The sequence below is a fragment of the Pecten maximus genome, chromosome 11 (assembly GCF_902652985.1).
Source record: "Pecten maximus chromosome 11, xPecMax1.1, whole genome shotgun sequence".
In the NCBI taxonomy this organism is placed as follows: domain Eukaryota; kingdom Metazoa; phylum Mollusca; class Bivalvia; order Pectinida; family Pectinidae; genus Pecten; species Pecten maximus.
In genome coordinates, this window is record NC_047025.1 from 16,775,504 (window position 1) to 16,799,398 (window position 23,895).

Genomic DNA, 23,895 nt, shown 5'->3' on the forward strand with positions numbered 1-23,895 from the left:
GTCCGACACAATATAGACACGTGACCTTAGAGACTGGTGGTGTCTGACACAATATAGACACGTGACCTTAGAGACTGGTGGTGTCTGACACAATATAGACACGTGACCTTAGAGACTGGTGTCTGGTACAGCTATTACAGCAGAGGTGTCTGACACATTATAGACACGTGACCTTAGAGACTGGAGTCTGGTACGGCTATTACAGCAGATGTGTCTGACACAATATAGACACATGACCTCAGAGACTGGTGGTGTCTGACACAATATAGACACGTGACGTTAGAGACTGGTGTCTGGTGCAGCTATTACAGCAGAGGTGTCTGACACAATATAGACACGTGACCTCAGAGACTGGTGGTGTCTGACACAATATAGACACGTGACGTTAGAGACTGGTGTCTGGTGCAGCTATTACAGCAGAGGTGTCTGACACAATATAGACACGTGACCTCAGAGACTGGTGGTGTCTGACACAATATAGACACGTGACCTCAGAGACTGGTGGTGTCTGACACAATATAGACACGTGACGTTAGAGACTGGTGTCTGGTACAGCTATTACAGCAGAGGTGTCTGACACAATATCGACACGTGACCTCAGAGACTGGTGGTGTCTGACACAATATAGACACGTGACGTTAGAGACTGGAGTCTGGTACCGCTATTATAGCAGAGGTGTCTGACACATTATAGACACGTGACCTTAGAGACTGGTGTATGGTACAGCTATTACAGCAGAGGTGTCTGACACATTATAGACACGTGACCTTAGAGACTGGTGTCTGGTACAGCTATTACAGCAGAGGTGTCTGACACATTATAGACACGTGACGTTAGAGACTGGTGGTGTCTGACACAATATAGACACGTGACCTTAGAGACTGGAGTCTTGTACAGCTATTACAGCAGAGGTGTCTGACACAATATAGACACGTGACGTTAGAGACTGGTGGTGTCTGACACAATATAGACACGTGACGTTAGAGACTGGTGGTGTCTGACACAATATCGACACGTGACGTTAGAGACTGGAGTCTGGTACAGCTATGGTACAGCAGAAGTGTCTGACACATTTGACCGGAGTAGGGACGTGTCACTGGCAACATGCTATGTATGACAGTGAATAGTGGTGTCCAGTTTACAACTTACGTGGTATAGTGGGCTGTCTGGGACTCCAATTAAAAAACAGAGTTTAAACAATTGATTAGACGATCGCAAGTACAGAAAATGTCGTCTCCGGAACGCCACATCCATTGCGCTCGTGAAGATCAATAGAAAAACGACCCTTGTGTGACAAGCTTGGAGACACCATTCTTTGAAAATCTTCATTAGTATGTATAGGTAACACAGAAAGTCTAAATGACACACAAGTCAATGCATGTTACATAGGGGATTTGGCTTTAGATCTTTCATTGATATATGATTTATAAAATAAATCTTTTTAATTTTCAGCAAGCCCCGGACAAAGATATTTTTAATGGCGAAAATTTAACTTCGTGTCGCTTTAATTTGTGGATGATTGTATACGTAGTCCACAGCCTTTGTGTTCATAAAGATAAAATTCCATACATTCAATTGAATAGTATCGTTCATATTTATGTTTGATGTGCATTAAATTACAAAGGTATCGCTCGATAAATTCCGGGAGTATAGAATGACAAATGGTGAAAACGGACCTATTGTGAAAATTTAACAATGCTAATGTTATATACATCTATATCACATGAAGCTGAAAAAGCAAAACAGTTTGTTATTTAATACTACAGAATTCGATATGAGACTGGTTTTACATTAGCTTCACAGGGAAGGGTTACATTGTAATATCAGCTTCATGTTACAATCCTACAGGGGCTGAAAACAGTAGGATTCACCAGTTTCCAGCTAGGATTTTGATCACGTGACACACTTGTAGGAAAAATATACAGCGACATGAAATAATGATTGTGTCCCCGTAAAAGAACCATCCTGATTATGGTACCTGATCAAGTGAGTGAATTGTAGCTCACATGGAAACACATATATCAGTAATTCGGATATATTCATCAATATTTATTAGCTCTGTCGACATTTTGTAATCAACAGGGACTGAATTATGGATCACTGCTTTTCATGCAAATATGCATATTTCTTGAAGCAATTGCCGTCTCCGTGCTAACAATGTCCAATTTAGCGATAATTAGCGGCTGCAATTATCAAAACAGAGCTAATTTAGCCTTATCTTGCCACCCTATTATCAGAAATATGGAGAATATACATTCCTGTAACGGAAATGTTTTTTCCTGTGAGAAATACTTTCTATATTCTGTAAGTACCATAGCCTGTCATTGCCAAACACTATTGGTATCTTAATTGTGGCATGTTTATTAGACAGGTAATACAGGTATGGGGATAAATACATTATATCAGTAGGGCGTGGAATTTGGATCAGAACTGTTAATGACAAGTATCTCCCAACAAATGATTCGTACAAGTACAGAGCTCTAGCATTTTTCTTCAACCTGAAATCCATACATTTAATGTTTTGACAATTATATACCCTTAACTTGATTTTGAATAATAAACGTATATTGACCAAATTCCCTACCCTCTAAATAATCATTCATACATATACTTGCACTCCATGATGACGTCACCGGACCAGATAGTCTATATGTCTGTCTATATCTTTGTATATATATGATGTTTATTGTGTAGAAATGATTCGACCTCTGTTTTTGAAGCGCTATTCTGCAAGAGTTAGCAGAGGTGACAACAAGATGCTCTTCAATGTGGAACTGTCTCTCACTTTTAAAAGACGTATACCCGTTTAAGCAAACGAAAAGACAAGTAAGCCACTTGGGGAAATAACAAACTTTTAATCTAAAACTGTCGACACTGCACAATGACATCGTGCCATCAGTTTGTGTAGCGTACCCATATAGCAAGAGAATCAGGTCATCACTTTCGGAACTCTTCATGTTCCATTGAAAATGGCGAGGTGCAACGGATTGACCTTAGGGGATTTTTATGGTAGAAAATGGTTGGAACAAAATAATAATCGTTCCTGGGTGACGCGTTCAAAGCTTTGTACTAAACATCAGAAGTCTCGCTCTGGGGGATACATGTCTACAGCTACGTCTACATCATACATTTATGATAGGTTATATTAGTCCCCAGTTAACGTGTCGTTCTCTGTGAGCTCATAGGTTATGACAGTTTACAATGGCCTAGCCTCACACAGCAACACAATAGAAAGATGATGTTACGGAAACAATCAAATATGCCTTCACTATTACCTTAATTAATTTTGTCAAACCCAAAGGTATCGTCATGCTTATCTGATTTAGCGTTTCAAGCAAAAACTAGACAAACCTGTTGAGCGCATGTGTAGAAGAAATTCTTTTTATGGAAATATATTTTTTCCACCGTAAAATAGCGTTACCAATCACCGTCACATTATGTAGCGTAATCACACCTCAAGATAACTCCGCTATCGATACGTATTCCCTTTATATAATCACGTTATCATATCAAAACCAAGATGTTCACATACTTGTGTCTAAATGTATCAAATCTATGACAAGGGGCACAATCTATAGTTGCCCTGTATGCATTCCTGACTCTTCATGATTTTCTTCAACTATATTTATATATATAGCTTTTCTGTTTATATTGCCGTTATTGCGGTTATTTTATAGCTGTGTTTAAATATATGTTTATATACAACGAAACACACAAGAACAGTTTACCTGTTTATTTACTACAGTAATATTTAAATATATACAAGACATAACATTTGGCGTATCAGGGGCTACTCACTCAATACCAAAACCTTAACAAATTGACTCTGAGGTGTCCCTGCAGAGCAGCTATAAGATCGAGACTCAAAGGATACAGAGAAACAACTAGACCCTGGACGCTTCCAGAGAAGCTGCTAGACTCTGAAACGAATCTGGAGATGCTGAATGAGAATAGAATATACAATAACTAGCTAGACCCTCAACGATATGAGAGAAGCTGTATATGCTAGCTAGACCCTCAACGATATGAGAGAAGCTGGAGCATACCGTCATAGAATATATTCTATTATAATATTGGGGGCAAAATTCCCCATGAATTAAAAGCCATGAATTAAAAACCTAAACATATAAAGCTATTTCCCAATTATGAGTGAGTAACCCAAACTACAACCCAAGGTAGGAGGACACATGTTTACTGGAGCTCTTATACACGAGACTTCAGCTTGAAATAGCTGAAAAAAAAACAAACTATAAGGTATACATAGAATTATAATACTCAATAGTGAACATAGATATACAAAAAGAAGGTGCTGCAGGGGATGGCGGGTGGGAACGCAGAACACTTCCTTGCTGCAAGGCACAGAAAACTATACTGGGGGGTGCAAAATCCCCAACAGGGTGACCCCCAAAGTGGACGCTGATTGGTCAATCAACCACATCCTTCTTATCTCATTTACATATCAACATGTACCGATACACATACACATGGCAAAAACAAAACATGTATACACACAATAAAAACTATAGGGTAATAAGTAATTTATAAGGCATGAAGCAAATTCGTTGTATATAAACTATAATTTAATCTTAAATATCAAATTATCATTTTATATACAACGAAACACACAAGAACAGTTTACCTGTTTATTTACTACAGTAATATTTAAATATATACAAGACATAACATTTGGCGTATCAGGGGCTACTCACTCAATACCAAAACCTTAACAAATTGACTCTGAGGTGTCCCTGCAGAGCAGCTATAAGATCGAGACTCAAAGGATACAGAGAAACAACTAGACCCTGGACGCTTCCAGAGAAGCTGCTAGACTCTGAAACGAATCTGGAGATGCTGAATGAGAATAGAATATACAATAACTAGCTAGACCCTCAACGATATGAGAGAAGCTGTATATGCTAGCTAGACCCTCAACGATATGAGAGAAGCTGGAGCATACCGTCATAGAATATATTCTATTATAATATTGGGGGCAAAATTCCCCATGAATTAAAAGCCAAATTGAACGAAATGTTAAAACAAGAGTGACACGAAGGTTCAACATAAAGTGAGAGCCCCCAATAAAATATTATGGGAAAAACTGATAAAAACCTGAATATCAACGTCCTAAGTATATCTTAGCTCTTACTTTATCTATAAGCATACAAACATAACAATATAAATGGAATAATATAAAACATTAGTCAAGAAGACATCTGCTGCTGGGCTCGACGGATAGTAGCAGGATTAGTGTGGATATAACGTATAAAACAATCAGATGACCAACGACCTAGGGTTTGAATAACATGATCTTCAACCCCAGCTGCTGCAGCAGAGGTACTAGCGCCGATACGAAAGGAATGACCATTGAAAGACTGATTATCAACGCCAATCCGAGTCAGAGTCTCCTTTAAATAGGATAAAAAAGTATGACGCATGAGTGGTCTAGAAGAGCAGCTCCGCTCCACAAACAAAGGAGAAGTAGGTAAAGCACCTGAAGTGGTTCGAAAACGCAAATATTCACTCATAGTAGCCACAGGTGTTAAAACACCATTTTCGTATACATTGACATCTACTCCTTGACCGAATGGGTCCGTTTTGGAAGATCTCAAGGTGAGAGTAAAACATGACAAATCAGGCAAGATGCTAATATCGCAAATACGAATAAAGTTTTTATCCCACAATGATTTACATGTAAATTCACCACATCTTAAAAAACCATAAAATGCTGTTTTGAAAATACAAACTAACATAAGATCAATAAACGGTTCAAACATACCATGCCGAGTAATAGCAGTGCACATTTTAGATAATAAAACATGAGTAATAGGAAGACGCTTAGAAGAGGTATTTACCTGCGTCTTCTTAATTGCACGCAAAATATAAGTCAATCTTAAGGTATTGGCAGTAGGGTCACCTAGATTGCTTTTAATATAGTTAAACCTTATCCCGGCTAAATACAATTTAATGGTGTCAAACTTAAAAAGTAGAGCCTTCTGACAATGGGTAACAAAACGTATAAGCAGATCCTCGTTGATAGGAGGCAAAGAGTTCACAGGGAAGCTTATCCCCTGCATCAGCACAAAAGTCAAGAAACAGTTCAGTCCTGACTGGTAAGTAGCTCGAGTGCTACGGCTCAGCGCGGAGTCCCACAGAAGATCAACTTCCTCGCTTAGTTCATCAAAAGGGATTCCAGAGGAAGACACGGAATGGGATGCATGTCTGCGTGAGGAGCCAGGCGTCGGAAGCGATCCATCTGCGAACGAGAGATAGCATCAGCTGTGTTATTTTCTGACCCAGGTATATGCTTAGCATGTACTACATAATTGTTCATAGCTGAATAGTAGGTAAGAGTTCGTACTAGTCTCATGATACTCTTAATTTTGGACCTCCCTTTGGAAATAATATCAACAGTGGCCATATTGTCACAGTGAAACAAAATCCGCTTCTTGGTCCACTGATGACCCCATAGCATACACGACATAACAATGGGGTAAAGTTCAAACAAAGCCATGGAAGGTTGATCACGTTTAAGCTCCTCTGGAAACACTCCCTTAAACCATTGATTTCTATAAATTCCACCAAAAGCTTGATTTGTAGCGTCAGTAAACAAGTGGAGATCTGCGGAAGAGGTTATATGATCGTCTAGGAAAAAGGAAACACCATTCCAATTTCTTAGAAAATGAGCCCACATACTAAGGTCGGAACGACATTCCTCGGTGAGTTTTACATGGTAATGAAGCTCGCGCACAGTCGTTGAGAGAGATATAAGATGGGACACGAAGGACCTCCCAGGCTTCACACACCTGGTGGCAAAATTCATGTGACCTAATAAACTAAGTAGCTCACGCTTAGTGCAAGACTTCCTGCAAGCAAACGACTCTAAAACACTAGAAATACGGGCAACTTTATCAGCTGGTAGCCTGGATTCCATACACTTAGAGTCCAAGAACACACCTAAATATTCTAAAACATTAACCGGTCCGACAGTCTTGTGTGCTCCAATAGGTATATTTAGGTCTCTAAACACATCCAGAAAGTTTTTCATAGTTCTTGACGCGTCCACATGCACTGGTTCAATGACAAGGAAATCATCTAAAAGATGCATGATGTGTTGTATCCTATATTTGTTGCGCGCTATCCAACAAACCGCCCGAGAGAGAGTATCAAACAGTTTGGGGCTGGAACGACTACCGAAAACTAAACGCTTGAAAAAATAGTATTTCCTGTCCCACTTAATACCATGATAAGGCCACAACTCTGGTTTTATTGGTAACAACTTAAACGCATCCGTGATGTCCGTTTTCATAAGCCAGGCATTGAGACCTAATTCCTTTATGAGTGAAATGGCATCATCGATAGTAGTGTATTTTAAAGAACATGTAATCTTATCGATAAGACTGTTGAGACTGGGATTTTCCTCGTCTTGATGGGGTGCTGACATATCCACTATAAGCCGTTTCTTTTTAGAGTACTTATGTTCTGCGAGGCCGATGGGGTTGATTCGAAACTTATCAAATGGTATAAAATCAAATGGGCCCAGCAAGTATCCTCTGTCTAGTTCCTTTGTAACTAGGTCTGCAACACTTTCCGGATCAGCTAGGGCTGATTTCAGATTATGGCATTCATAGGAAAAGCACGGTAAAGACTGAAACCCTGTATCAAAACCTTGGGACAAACCTTCTACAAGAAAAGTCACAAACTCCAAATCTGGATGGCCGTCCAAAGCTGATTTTAAAGCATTGATATTAATGGGTGTAGTCGCCTGCAGGGAGTCTAAAATCTTCATTTCTTCTTGTTTTGAGACCGGGTTACATCTAAAGGGCACGCGAACTTTGAGTGGCTCCCCTTACATACTAAGCACACATGAGAGTAGCTGCACGAGGGCATATTACACCCAAATTGGCCATTAAAATTGTTACATAGCTCGCGACCTTCGTGATATACTCGCGGGCGACCGTGACCGTCTACTGCAGAGGAATAGCTGTTCCTGTGTGATGCATGTTTAGCTTGCTTGGGCCCTTCATTATGAGGTCCTGGGCGCTTATGTTCATACGCGGAATTGGGGCAGAAGCTTGTAGCATGCAGAGGGCTACCACACAAATCACATGTAAGTGGGCGTTGATTTGTGAAAATGTTACAAAAAAGAACATTGTCCCGAATTGACCAGTCTACAGGCTTGTTGTTGTATCTTAATTGAGCAGCTGCCCTAGCAGAGAACTGCCTATGATAGTCATAGAATCCGACCGTGTATCTGGTGCCCATGTCAACTAGGTCTCTTTCGTAGAGATCCAACTCCACACGTCTAGACGGGTAGACAGAACACATGACCTGTTTGTACACCCCGAAAGCTAAGATGAATTCATTCAAAGTTAAATTCCTGGACAGTCTAACATCGGGTTTATCATTAGAGTGGCCGTTTGGGTCGCTACTGCCAACGAAGTACGGAATTAAAAGCGCTGCCAAATTCACATCCCTACCGGTAATTATCTGGTGACGTAAAGCAGGGGAAATAGTTTCTACTAAGGGCAGCGATTGAGACACATAGCCGAATCTAGTTCTTTCACTGATCTCACCTTGAGAAGTGGCCGATTCCTCAAATCTTTTGTAAGCTGTGTCCAAAGTAAAATCAGCTGGTGAAGTAGGCACCGGTAGCCTCAGAGAGTCGACAGCTGTCTGACTAGAGCTGCCAGCTGCGGCTGCAACTTGTCGCCTGTCTCGTGCTTCATTCTCTGTATTTCCCAACCTGTTCTCCAGTCGAATATAAGAGTCTTGTAGCGTTGCGACGCTTTCCGAGAGACTTGTAACGATGTTAACCAGGCGATCTAAGTTAGTTGTAGAATCACCGGTAGATACAGCTACTTCCGTGACGCCATCTTGCCGCGGTGGATTGTGGTATACCGCACCTCTACTGGGGGGAGCGGAGGGGTTTGTAGTCCTCGTTTCCGAGCGTGTCGCTTCCCGTAACTTTTTTACCAATGTCATACGTTTTGAACCCGCTTTAAAAGCGATGTTTTTGGATCGTAATTCCTCCTGTAACCTAGCGATCGTCCAGTTTTCGTAAAGCTCTGGATCGTAAGGCAAAGGCCTCGCATTCCTACGCTTCGGACCCATAATGGTGACACGGAGACTGTGAGAGTTCACGAGGCCGAGAGGTCAAAGTTTACGTACTAATCCAGTGTTTACAAAACACCGCACAGAACACGAACAACGTGGGAGTCTCTAGCTTAATAAAACACGTCACTTACAGTTGTGGGGAGGCAGTTACGAACTGTTCTTCTGAGAAAGTTAAATCCAAAATGGCGTAGCTCCAGACTCGTGAAGATTGGAAAGTTTCTTAAGTTTGGCACACTTTCACGATCACCACAACGACGTAACCATCCAAAAAAGTTCACCGAAGAATAGTGTTAGTTATAGCGATTATTTTGGGAAAATAACGACGTATGAAGAGAAGAAGAGCTTGAAAAGCCGAGATAAGAACGCAGAACACTTCCTTGCTGCAAGGCACAGAAAACTATACTGGGGGGTGCAAAATCCCCAACAGGGTGACCCCCAAAGTGGACGCTGATTGGTCAATCAACCACATCCTTCTTATCTCATTTACATATCAACATGTACCGATACACATACACATGGCAAAAACAAAACATGTATACACACAATAAAAACTATAGGGTAATAAGTAATTTATAAGGCATGAAGCAAATTCGTTGTATATAAACTATAATTTAATCTTAAATATCAAATTATCATGAATGTAATGAAGTTGACATAAGACCAATATGCCACCATGAATTCTTACCAATTAATTACAGGAGGTACAACCTATAGTTGGAGTGTACACATTCTTGACTCTCAATGAACAATACATTCGTGACAAAGACGTAAAGATAATTAATATTTTCTTATTATCTTATTTTCTCTCGGGTCAACACTCTGTTGATTCAGTAACGATGTCCCTGACCCTAGGGACTTCGGTCTTAGGGTGAGTGGCAAGTATGATTAAGGAATTATGGATATATCTAGTTAAGTTATGGCTAATTTGGTTCAACGATGATATGTACATACTTGACCTTGTTGACGATGTGGTTGTTGGATTCTAGATAAATGGCATGCACGTAAACAGCAATAGGTCTTAAATTGGCAAAGTCAAGTTATATTTGATTGCTTCCAGGATAAAAAAAAATTCATAGTCACCTATGAGATTAATTTTTAGATGCTGTGGACGGGGGTAGTGTATGATATTTCAAACGACAAAGTTAATTCAAGAATTGTTCGTGTTTCCATCCTTTGCACGGATCAAGTATCGTTTGGTGCCTGTTGTCAGTATAATGTGGCCGGTGAGGTGGTGAGGTGCCCTGGTAGGTATATTCGGCAGTATGCTTCAGTGATCAGGTAGTGTAATAAAGTCGGCACCAGTTCCGCTCTATCGCAGGGAAACAAACACCAACAAACCGCAGCCTCCTAAAACACACAAACACGCGCACTCACAACACACGTACGTTATATAACCATAGCTGTTGATAGGACGTTAAACAAAACAAAACCAAACCAAACTATATTTTGGTGACAAAGATAAATTCAATTGTGTTATTATATATACTCTGTTATCTTGCAGGTGATGGCTATATAGAGGGAAAAGAGCTGGATAGCTTCCTGAAGGAGCTAGTGACTAGTATAAATAAAGAAGATGTCGGCATCGAGGTAAGCTATTTACAAATCTTAATCAATTTTCTGTCTCCAATAATACAAATACAGTAACACTACACTACACACATGCATCTCGCACACAAGGGTAACCTTGCTGGCATTAGCTGTTAATAGGACGTTAAACACTGGCATTAGCTGTTATTAGGACGTTAAACACTGGCATTAGCTGTTATTAGGACGTTAAACACTGGCATTAGCTGTTATTAGGACGTTAAACACTGGCATTAGCTGTTATTAGGACGTTAAACACTGACATTAGCTGTTATTAGGACGTTAAACACTGGCATTAGCTGTTATTAGGACGTTAAATACTGGCATTAGCTGTTATTAGGACGTTAAACACTGGCATTAGCTGTTATTAGGACGTTAAACACTGGCTTTAGCTGTTATTAGGACGTTAAACACTGGCATTAGCTGTTATTAGGACGTTAAACACTGGCATTAGCTGTTATTAGGACGTTAAACACTGACATTAGCTGTTATTAGGACGTTAAACAGTGTAAACAACACCAGTAAACAAAACAAAATCATCACTGACTATCCAAGGAGGACAAAACGTTGTATTGTGCAGTTGTCTTTTATACAAATTTGGCGTGTTTAAAGATAGTATTTACTTGTGTGTCTTGTACAAACAGTAGACTACCGATGCCTTCGTCGTCAAGTCTGGCTCGTCCAAACAAAGGCGTACTCCAATGTGTGGAACCAACACATCACAAAGAGAGTTAAAACTGCATCAATCGATATTAATACGAACTTTCCTACAGATAAGAATCGCAAAAAGTATTCGCTAATTTAGATTTTCGAATCACCTTGTCCTGGACTGTGTATATGTTGTATTACACGTATAAATCCCACCTTGTCCCTCGCTCCTTGACAATACCGTTATGTCCTAAGTTTGACTTCTAGGCGCCATTCATCCTCTCAAATGTTGACATTGATCCGAAACAATCCCGCTTAGCATTACCTATCACGGATCTCTTCATCATCGGCCCTGTACCAGGTCAAGTACCATATTAGGCAATGTAAATTACTAGTATGTTCCAGATGTTTGTCCGCTAAAATAAATGAAAGGAAAAACATTACCTGTACGATTCAACAATCTTAGACAATCAGCATAATATTGCAATTCCCCGTCGTCCTTAAACAGTATTACCTTGTTAATTGTGCGTAAATAAAGACTATACCAACTGTACTATATTACCTAATCCATATTAAAAATGTGTCTTTTTGTTATATTTTAAGACAACTCGTTTTCGTGCCTTTTTATTAAGAATATCAGAATATTAAGTAACATTAATTTGTTAACGGTGGCTTAAGCGAACCATGCTTTACAATGACTCCGACATCGCGTAAAGTGGCCATTTCTGGCCAAGCCTTGAGGTGCCAGGAGAGTCGTTCTGTTGAACAGGCACATCAATATATAATACCGCAATCATGATACTGTATGGCAACTCAAAACGCCAATAAGAGGTTTTATAATGGATTCGTCTAAGATCAAGCTATCAGTGTTTAATTCAGTATAGACTGTCAGATGTCCGTTTGATATCAATACAGCAACGTCAGCACGAGGCATGCAAGCTTATAGCACTTGTTGATGTTGTTGTTTAGACTTAATGGACAGTCTGAATCAGATGACAAGAACTACCTATATTGCCCATTCAAAAATAAACAGCGTACCGTTTTAAAGTAAATCGTAATCTGTTTCAATACCGCTTCATTTGATACTGAAAGTCTCTTGTTTAACGAAGACAAGATCTGAACAAAAATATAGATTTATATGGAGACTCTCGATAATAAGACCAGACCCGCCATACAAATCTAGGTCATTTAAATATCCTAGTGAAGTCGCACTTGACAGCTGAGGTGGTAATAAACCTACATATATTGTCACACTATTGTTTCTGGGATAATTATTTTCAAAGTCTAATTAGCAGGATTCCTAATCCTCATTCCCGTTCTGATTCGACTTTCGCGAAGACTTTTGTAGCTACATCGCGAAGAAAACGTTAGTTGCGCACTTTGCCAGACATCATTCCAGTGGATAGCTATGGGTATTTGGGCTATAATGCTTTTTACATCCAAACGGTACTGTTAAAGATGTGAAGGACATTTATTATTTACGATGCTTCTGTCATCATCGACGCCCACACTTAACATCTTACGCCTGCTTGGGAAAATGTATAACGCATGCAATTCTGAATATGAGTCATTCTGCTGATGCAGTTTTTTTTATCCACAGACCATTCGAAAAGGCCAAGTGATAAGACGCGTCACATCGGGTGTTGAGGGAAGAACGTGACAGGGACTGTCGAACATGTCACCTGTTGCCAGGAGTCGAGGCGATAGGCAATCCTTATTTATACACCACACGTTTGGTGCTATAAAGCGCGATAAAACAGGGATATGCTAGCAAAACGTCTGTCATCAGTTCTTAGGAATTGAGACACTAGACAACCCTTTTTACATAAAGCATACGTTTGGTGTTAACTGGACGGCCGAACATACACATATTTGGTGACAGGACCTGTAGGTGCTAAAAATCGTATTCTACTCAGAATCAATGGAAGAAGGTCCATTATATGTACATTACAGGGACGAGCATATCAAACCGATACCTGTAACAATCCCGCTGCGCGATAATAGCGCACAATGTGATAACGAAAATAATTCTGTGTTTCATACTTGCTAAATTGTTTTCGCTGATTTCTGTCTACTTTTCCAATTTAATTTCCTACTTGACGCTATCTTGCTTTTTGATATCATGCATTCAGATCAATCAAGGTTGTGGTTTTGATATCATGCATTCAGATCAATCAAGGTTGTGGTTTTGATATCAAGCATGAAGATTTTGGTTTTGATATCAAGCATGAAGGTTGTGGCTTGATATCAAGCATTCACTGATATACCAAGGTTGCGGTTTTAATATCAAGAATTCACAGATCGATCAAGGTTGTGGTATTGATATCAAGTATTCACATATTGATTAAGGTTGCGGTTTTGATATCAAGTATTCTCAGATCGAATAAGGTTGTCGTTTTGATATCAAGTATTCACAGATTGATTAAGGTTGCCGTTTTGATATCAAGTATTCACAGACTGATCAAGGTTGTGGTTTTGATATCAAGTATTCACAGACTGATCAAGGTTGTGGTTTTGATATCAAGTATTCACAGACTGATCAAGGTTGTGGTTTTGATATCAAGTATTCACAGAGCGATCAAGGTTGTGGTATTGATATCAAGTATTCACAGAGCGATCAAGGTTGTGGTTTTCCTCTCTGATCAAGTTAAGCCAAGGTCGATTGAAGGCCATACCGTTTGCTCTCTGTTTGACATTTAGCAAATAACAGGTGGTGGTAAGGTCAGCTTAGCAGGCTAAAAATGCAATATACCTGGTCGGAATGTCATTCTGTTACGTCATTATTATGACATTTCAAAGAGATAACACTGTAAAGTGTTTCTTGAATGGTTCCATTCTGTTTTATATATGATCTTAGGCTGTTGCAAGGGCATAAATCCCCGAGCGATTGGTGATAGGTTCTAGGGAACACCGCCATTTGTTAACTTGGAACCTGAGGCCATAAGTAACCTTATTTATACACCACGGGTTTGTTGTTACATAGGTAATTACGACTGATGATATGTGCTAGGAAAACTTCTGTCAGTCGTAGCTCAGATTCGAGGGATCAAGTAATCTGTATTGATGCAGCACGTACCTGGTATTAGAAGGATGTCTAAGCCAGACAGATGCTAGAAATCCCCACTGGTGACAGGATCCAACAAGATAGGTTATCCTGATTAATAAGTCACACATTTATAGTACAAAAAGAATTGAGCTTTTAATATAAATCGAAGTGACATGTAATACCGGTATTAATTAACAAAACTCAATCAATAAAGGTTAGACAGTAGTAAGGTTCTCAACATTTTGTGTACAATATGGATTCTGTACCACAATGGCGATATGGTTTAAAACAAAATCTTCAACATTTCTTCTCAAGCTAACTTAGCATTGCAAGACACCATTCTCATCATTCCTCGAGAGTTTTTAAAGCTCAGTGTTGGAATTAAAGTTGACACCATCACCTTAACATGTTAAAATGGCAGTCATAAACCTCCAAGAAAGGCTCGCCACAGCCTGCCGGGCCGTTATTTAGTCATAAGTCCTGTAGCCTAACCTCATTACTGTCTGTCCGCGGCCATTTATCAACCGACCACGACAATTCGGTTAGATTAGAGGGTACAAAGGAGACCAAAGTAACAGCGAACGTAGAACTCTTCTGTGCTAGGAATATTGACACGTTGATGAATCGCGAGCGTCATGATAAACATGGTCGCTGGTACTGAACGGTCACACAATCCCGTAAATGAATATTTCTGGTCTACTTGGTGACGTCTCAGGCGTAAACGACTTGTGTTTTAAGGATGGTATGTACAGTAAACGTGACTGATCGAAATGAAAGGGTATTAGCTACGTAGCCTTCAATAACGTTCAGATTCAGTGATAATTTCGGCACTAAAGAAATGTCTAGGATTTCTGAATACAAACTTATTATTTTCTACTGGGTGATCTTGTATGCCACTGTGCACAAATGGTATCATCTGATACGTTTAAACTTGACATGAAATGCATTATAAAAAATGATGCGATTTTTGTCTCCAAACTTTAATTAAGCAAGATAGGCGATTCGAAAAATGTATTTGTCAATAAACACATCAGTTTCGACTAAGTACATTTAAAGTATAACCAATATGGATCTATTTATGTCGCATCAGAAGACGTTTCCCTTTTGTAACGCCTGGTCTTATTCTCCTTTCCGACTTTTTCATGTCAACATGTAGGTCGATATTTATTTTATCGATATTGATTGTCAGATTTGCGGTTCCGATCACGTTCTCTTGCTGAAGAATCTGTGTTTTTAGGAGCTATGGTTTATGGTTCAAGTGAAAGTTTTCGTCATTGTCTGAACCTCTTTTCGTAGATTGATATGGACGGATATAGCATGAGAGGTGTAAAGCAATTTCCGGGGTCCGGATTCTAAAATAACGCTGTCCGGAAATTGCTCCTTCGTCAAACGCCGTAAATCATTGGCTAGAGCTAATGACTTTACATATGTTGATCTGGTTAAAGTATACAAGGTTTAGTATGAAAATAAAGTCCCAATTTAATAACAGTTACTTTTAAGTTATCATTCACCAGTAGTGTGTTCAACGTTTTGTTACAAGTATGGTAAAATGACTAAAATAACATGCATGTAAACGTAGTAGGATTACCATGCTAACTCAAAACAGTTAGTTCTAGAGAACAGCTTGTGAGAGCCCACGAAATTAGTAAAACATCTCTGTGAAATATATAGATTATTCTGAAGGTTATAGTCAGTCTAGAATGAGATATCGAGCTGACTCTCAACACATAGAAAGAGAGGAATCAATATCATTATAGAAAACATGGTGATTTCACACAAATGGAACATTCAAGATGATTGTCCTTAAGGGAAAAGATTAGAGTCAACTCTTGAATACTCGAGTGTCGAAGGGTAATAATTGCCAGTTACTTATACGTTCATACTACAGTAAGAACACCACACGTAACTAGTTACGTATACGTCCATACTACAGTAAGAACACCACACGTAACTAGTTACTTATACGTCCATACTACAGTAAGAACACCACACATAACTAGTTACGTATACGTCCATACTACAGTAAGAACACCACACGTAACTAGTTATTTATACGTCCATACTACAGTAAGAACACCACACGTAACTAGTTACTTATACGTCCATACTACAGTAAGAACACCACACGCAACAAGTTACTTATACGTCCATACTACAGTAAGAACACCACACGTAACTAGTTAGTTATACGTCCATACTACAGTAAGAACACCACACGTAACTAGTTACCTATACGTCCATACTACAGTAAGAACACCACACGTAACTAGTTACGTATACGTCCATACTACAGTAAGAACACCACGTAACTAGTTATGTATACGTCCATACTACAGTAAGAACACCACACGTAACTAGTTACTTATACGTCCATACTACAGTATGAACACCACGTAACTAGTTACGTATACGTCCATACTACAATAAGAACACCACACGTAACTAGTTACTTATACATCCATACTACAGTAAGAACACCAAGTAACTAGTTACGTATACGTCCATACTACAATAAGAACACCACACGTAACTAGTTACTTATACGTCCATACTACAGTAAGAACACCACACGTAACTAGTTACTTATACGTCCATACTACAGTAGGAACACCACACGTAACTAGTTACCTATACGTCCATACTACAGTAAGAACACCACATGTAACTAGTTACTTATATGTCCATACTACAGTAAGAACACCACACGTAACTAGTTACTTATATGTCTTTACTACAGTAAGAACACCACACGTAACTAGTTACTTATACGTCCATACTACAGTAAGAACACCACGTAACTAGTTACTTATATGTCTTTACTACAGTAAGAACACCACACGTAACTAGTTACTTATACGTCCATACTACAGTAAGAACACCACGTAACTAGTTATGTATACGTCCATACTACAGTAAGAACACCACACGTAACTAGTTACTTATACGTCCATACTACAGTAAGAACACCACACGTAACTAGTTACTTATACGTCCATACTACAGTAAGAACACCACACGTAACTAGTTACTTATACTTCCATACTACAGTAAGAACACCATGCTTAACTAGTTACTTATACGTCCATACTACAGTAAGAACACCACACGTAACTAGTTACTTATACGTCCATACTACAGTAAGAACACCACACGTAACTAGTTACTTATACGTCCATACTACAGTAAGAACACCACATGTAACTAGTTACTTATACGTCCATACTACAGTAAGAACACCACACGTAACTAGTTACTTATACGTCCATACTACAGTAAGAACACCACACGTAACTAGTTACTTATACGTCCATACTACAGTAAGAACACCACACGTAACTAGTTACTTATACGTCCATACTACAGTAAGAACACCACACGTAACTAGTTACTTATACGTCCATACTACAGTAAGAACACCACACGTAACTAGTTACTTATACGTCCATACTACAGTAAGAACACCACACGTAACTAGTTACTTATATGTCCATACTACAGTAAGAACACCACACGTAACTAGTTACTTATACGTCCATACTACAGTAAGAACACCACACGTAACTAGTTACTTATACGTCCATACTACAGTAAGAACACCACACGTAACTAGTTACTTATACGTCCATACTACAGTAAGAACACCACACGTAACTAGTTACTTATACGTCCATACTACAGTAAGAACACCACACGTAACTAGTTACTTATACGTCCATACTACAGTAAGAACACCACACGTAACTAGTTACTTATACGTCCATACTACAGTAAGAACACCACACGTAACTAGTTACTTATACGTCCATACTACAGTAAGAACACCACACGTAACTAGTTACTTATACGTCCATACTACAGTAAGAACACCACACGTAACTAGTTACTTATACGTCCATACTACAGTAAGAACACCACACGTAACTAGTTACTTATACGTCCATACTACAGTAAGAACACCACACGTAACTAGTTACTTATACGTCCATACTACAGTAAGAACACCACACGTAACTAGTTACTTATACGTCCATACTACAGTAAGAACACCACACGTAACTAGTTACTTATATGTCCTTACTACAGTAAGAACACCACACGTAACTAGTTACTTATATGTCTTTACTACAGTAAGAACACCACACGTAACTAGTTACTTATACGTCCATACTACAGTAAGAACACCACACGTAACTAGTTACTTATACGTCCATACTACAGTAAGAACACCACACGTAACTAGTTACTTATATGTCTTTACTACAGTGAGAACACCACACGTAACTAGTTACTTATATATCCATACTACAGTAAGAACACCACACGTAACTAGTTACCTATACATCCATACTACAGTAAGAACACCACACGTAACTAGTTACTTATACATCCATACTACAGTAAGAACACCATACGTAACTAGTTACTTATAAGTCCATACTACAGTATGAACACCACACGTAACTAGTTACGTATACGTCCATACTACAGTAAGAACACCACACGTAACTAGTTACTTATACGTCCATACTACAGTAAGAACACCACACGTAACTAGTTACTTATACGTCCATACTACAGTAAGAACACCACTACGTAACTAGTTACTTATACGTCCATACTACAGTAAGAACACCACACGTAACTAGTTACGTATACGTCCATACTACAGTAAGAACACCACACGTAACTAGTTACTTATACGTCCATACTACAGTAAGAACACCACACGTAACTAGTTACTTATACGTCCATACTACAGTAAGAACACCACACGTAACTAGTTACTTATACGTCCATACTACAGTAAGAACACCACACGTAACTAGTTACTTATACGTCCATACTACAGTAAGAACACCACACGTAACTAGTTACTTATACGTCCATACTACAGTAAGAACACCACACGTAACTAGTTACTTATACGTCCATACTACAGTAAGAACACCACACGTAACTAGTTACTATACGTCCATACTACAGTAAGAACACCACACGTAACTAGTTACTTATACGTCCATACTACAGTAAGAACACCACACGTAACTAGTTACCTATACGTCCATACTACAGTAAGAACACCACACGTAACTAGTTACTATACGTCCATACTACAGTAAGAACACCACACGTAACTAGTTACTTATACGTCCATACTACAGTAAGAACACCACACGTAACTAGTTACCTATACGTCCATACTACAGTAAGAACACCACACGTAACTAGTTACTTATACGTCCATACTACAGTAAGAACACCACACGTAACTAGTTACTTATACGTCCATACTACAGTAAGAACACCACACGTAACTAGTTACTTATACGTCCATACTACAGTAAGAACACCACACGTAACTAGTTACTTATACGTCCATACTACAGTAAGAACACCACACGTAACTAGTTACTTATACGTCCATACTACAGTAAGAACACCACACGTAACTAGTTACTTATACGTCCATACTACAGTAAGAACACCACACGTAACTAGTTACTTATACGTCCATACTACAGTAAGAACACCACACGTAACTAGTTACTTATACGTCCATACTACAGTAAGAACACCACACGTAACTAGTTACTTATACGTCCATACTACAGTAAGAACACCACACGTAACTAGTTACTTATACGTCCATACTACAGTAAGAACACCACACGTAACTAGTTACTTATACGTCCATACTACAGTAAGAACACCACACGTAACTAGTTACTTATACGTCCATACTACAGTAAGAACACCACACGTAACTAGTTACTTATACGTCCATACTACAGTAAGAACACCACACGTAACTAGTTACCTATACGTCCATACTACAGTAAGAACACCACACGTAACTAGTTACTTATACGTCCATACTACAGTAAGAACACCACACGTAACTAGTTACTTATACGTCCATACTACAGTAAGAACACCACACGTAACTAGTTACTTATACGTCCATACTACAGTAAGAACACCACACGTAACTAGTTACTTATACGTCCATACTACAGTAAGAACACCACACGTAACTAGTTACTTATACGTCCATACTACAGTAAGAACACCACACGTAACTAGTTACTTATACGTCCATACTACAGTAAGAACACCACACGTAACTAGTTACTTATACGTCCATACTACAGTAAGAACACCACACGTAACTAGTTACTTATACGTCCATACTACAGTAAGAACACCACACGTAACTAGTTACTTATACGTCCATACTACAGTAAGAACACCACACGTAACTAGTTACTTATACGTCCATACTACAGTAAGAACACCACACGTAACTAGTTACTTATACGTCCATACTACAGTAAGAACACCACACGTAACTAGTTACTTATACGTCCATACTACAGTAAGAACACCACACGTAACTAGTTACTTATACGTCCATACTACAGTAAGAACACCACACGTAACTAGTTACTTATACGTCCATACTACAGTAAGAACACCACACGTAACTAGTTACTTATACGTCCATACTACAGTAAGAACACCACACGTAACTAGTTACTCATACGTCCATACTACAGTAAAAACACCACACGTAACTAGTTACTTATACGTCCATACTACAGTAAGAACACCACACGTAACTAGTTACCTATACGTCCATACTACAGTAAGAACACCACACGTAACTAGTTACTTATACGTCCATACTACAGTAAAAACACCACACGTAACTAGTTACTTATACGTCCATACTACAGTAAGAACACCACACGTAACTAGTTACCTATACGTCCATACTACAGTAAGAACATCATGCTTAACTAGTTACTTATACGTCCATACTACAGTGAGAACACCACACGTAACTAGTTACGTATACGTCCATACTACAGTAAGAACACCACACGTAACTAGTAACTTATACGTCCATCCTACAGTGAGAACACCACACGTAACTAGTTACTTATACGTCCATACTACAGTAAGAACACCACACGTAACTAGTTACTTATACGTCCATACTACAGTGAAAACACCACACGTAACTAGTTACTTATACATCTATATTACAATAAGAACACCACACGTAACTAGTTACTTATACGTCCATACTACAGTAAGAACACCACACGTAACTAGTTACTTATACGTCCATACTACAGTAAGAACACCACACGTAAATAGTTACCTATACGTCCATACTACAGTAAGAACACCACACGTAACTAGTTACCTATACGTCCATACTACAGTAAGAACACCACACGTAACTAGTTACTTATACGTCCATACTACAGTAAGAACACCACACGTAACTAGTTACCTATACGTCCATACTACAGTAAGAACACCACACGTAACTAGTTACCTATACGTCCATACTACAGTAAGAACACCACACGTAACTAGTTACTTATACATCCATACTACAGTGAGAACACCACACGTAACTAGTTACTTAAACGTCCATACTACAGTAAGAACACCACACGTAACTAGTTACTTATACGTCCATACTACAGTAAGAACACCACACGTAACTAGTTACTTATACGTCCATACTACAGTAAGAACACCACACGTAACTAGTTACTTATACGTCCATACTACAGTAAGAACACCACACGTAACTAGTTACTTAAACGTCCATACTACAGTAAGAACACCACACATAACTAGTTACTTATACGTCCATACTACAGTAAGAACACCACGTAACTAGTTACTTATACGTCCATACTACAGTAAGATACGTCCATACTACAGTAAGAACACCACACGTAACTAGTTTCGTATACGTCCATACTACAGTAAGAACACCACGTAACTAGTTACTTATACGTCCATACTACAGTAAGATACGTCCATACTACAGTATGAACACCACACGTAACTAGTTTCGTATACGTCCATACTACCATGAAAAAAACTAAAACGTCACAAGTACAGTACAACACTGAATAATACATTGAATAAATATACATACGACAGAAAGTGCAGTGAAATTAATGCTAATATTACTAAGAACCTATTTCTTATATCCAACTTCACAGGTAGTAATGTTGTATAAAAGTTTGATAGGCGAAGACAAATATATATCATAATAGAGAATTACAACATAATAAAAAAAACAAGCAAAGTATGAAGTGATGGTTTATCGGACAAGCGTGTTTGCTCTTATTTTTCGAAGGAACCCTGTCAAGCTGCATTACAGTTAAGTCAGCTTAAACCTCAAGCGAATAAAAGGAAATAAAAAAATTACAGAATCGATCAATTCCTTCAGATATGCAAAACAGGTCCGTTTTCTCTTTTGACACGCAAACACTGTCAGAAACATTTCTCTCAATTTTCTTTACGGGGCAAATTAGCTTTCAATCAACAATCCATCGCCTCCAAAACAATTCAAATAATCATTCTTTTTTCAAGCGTTTTCCACATCCCCATCTCTCAAACAAAATTAGTTCAAAATATCCCCATTGGTTCAGAGGTCAATACATAAATTTCATGTCACCCAGCGGTTTTATTTATTTGTTGGCTTTTTATATTATTTTATTTTATTTTTCCCCGATTCAACATCATCTTGGTCTTTTTCTCCGGTTCAACATCATCCTGATCTTTTCATTATTCACCAAGAACACAAGGGAGGCAAAGTATCATTTCAGATTGGTGCAATTTAGCATAATGTTATGAAAATCCAACCTGACATAAACAAGGGTTGAAAACATACCACATCTTTTAATCTCAAGCAGAAGTTAGTTCAACGTCAATACTCGAGTTCATATATAAGGGACAAAATTTATAAGACAACGCCAAATTACAAAAACGTAATGTACCACAGCATCGGCACACAACAAAAAAACAAGAATTACGAATAGTAACTTGAAGACGTCCTATGCTTGGATTGATTTGCTTGGTTTGCGATGGTTTTCTTTAGTGTAACTTGAGTGGGAGGAGAAGGTGAAACAGTCCCCTTGTTCTTGTTGTTTATAACTGATGAATCCTAGAACAGCTGTTTGATGCAGTCTAATTGGTTTTACTGTATATATCTCTCATTGTGTCTTTTGTACAATCATATGCTGTAATTTGTTTTATTATTTCAAAGTCACATTTCCAAAAATATTTAAAAATTGTGATTTATACACCTCAATACCACATTTTAACATTTGTTTGTATGCCAACATTGATTTTTCTTACCTTCCTTTTTGATGGGTATGCTTGTGGTATATGTCATCACTGACGAGTCCTATAAGGAGGACAATGCTGTAAGTGTCCCGAACATCACTAATGAGTCATATTAGGCCAAAAGTGTTGTACGATGCCCCTAGTATCACTGACGACTCCTATAAGAACGAAGCTGCTGTATGGTAGGCGACTAAATTTGGGACCATATCTTTTCTCTTCATTCTAACCGGATGGAGCGTGTTGCTTGGTGTCTTCGGAAGTAAGTTTCAGTGAGGTAACACTATAAAGTCGGAATCAGTTCCCCGCTATCAGGAGACAAGCACAAAAAATACCACAGTCTC

At 38.7% G+C, this 23,895-nt stretch overlaps 1 protein-coding gene across 5 annotated transcripts in view; it reads left to right on the forward strand.

Annotated features, from left to right (window-relative positions):
• The window catches only part of LOC117337143 (calbindin-32-like), a 77,399-nt gene that overhangs the window by 23,129 nt on the left and 30,375 nt on the right, over positions 1-23,895 (forward strand). For all 5 annotated transcript variants that reach the window (XM_033897971.1, XM_033897972.1, XM_033897974.1 and 2 more), the window contains exon 2: positions 10,616-10,701. In XM_033897971.1, coding sequence (XP_033753862.1) covers positions 10,616-10,701 — 86 coding nt within the window. The remainder of the gene's footprint in view (positions 1-10,615; positions 10,702-23,895) is intronic.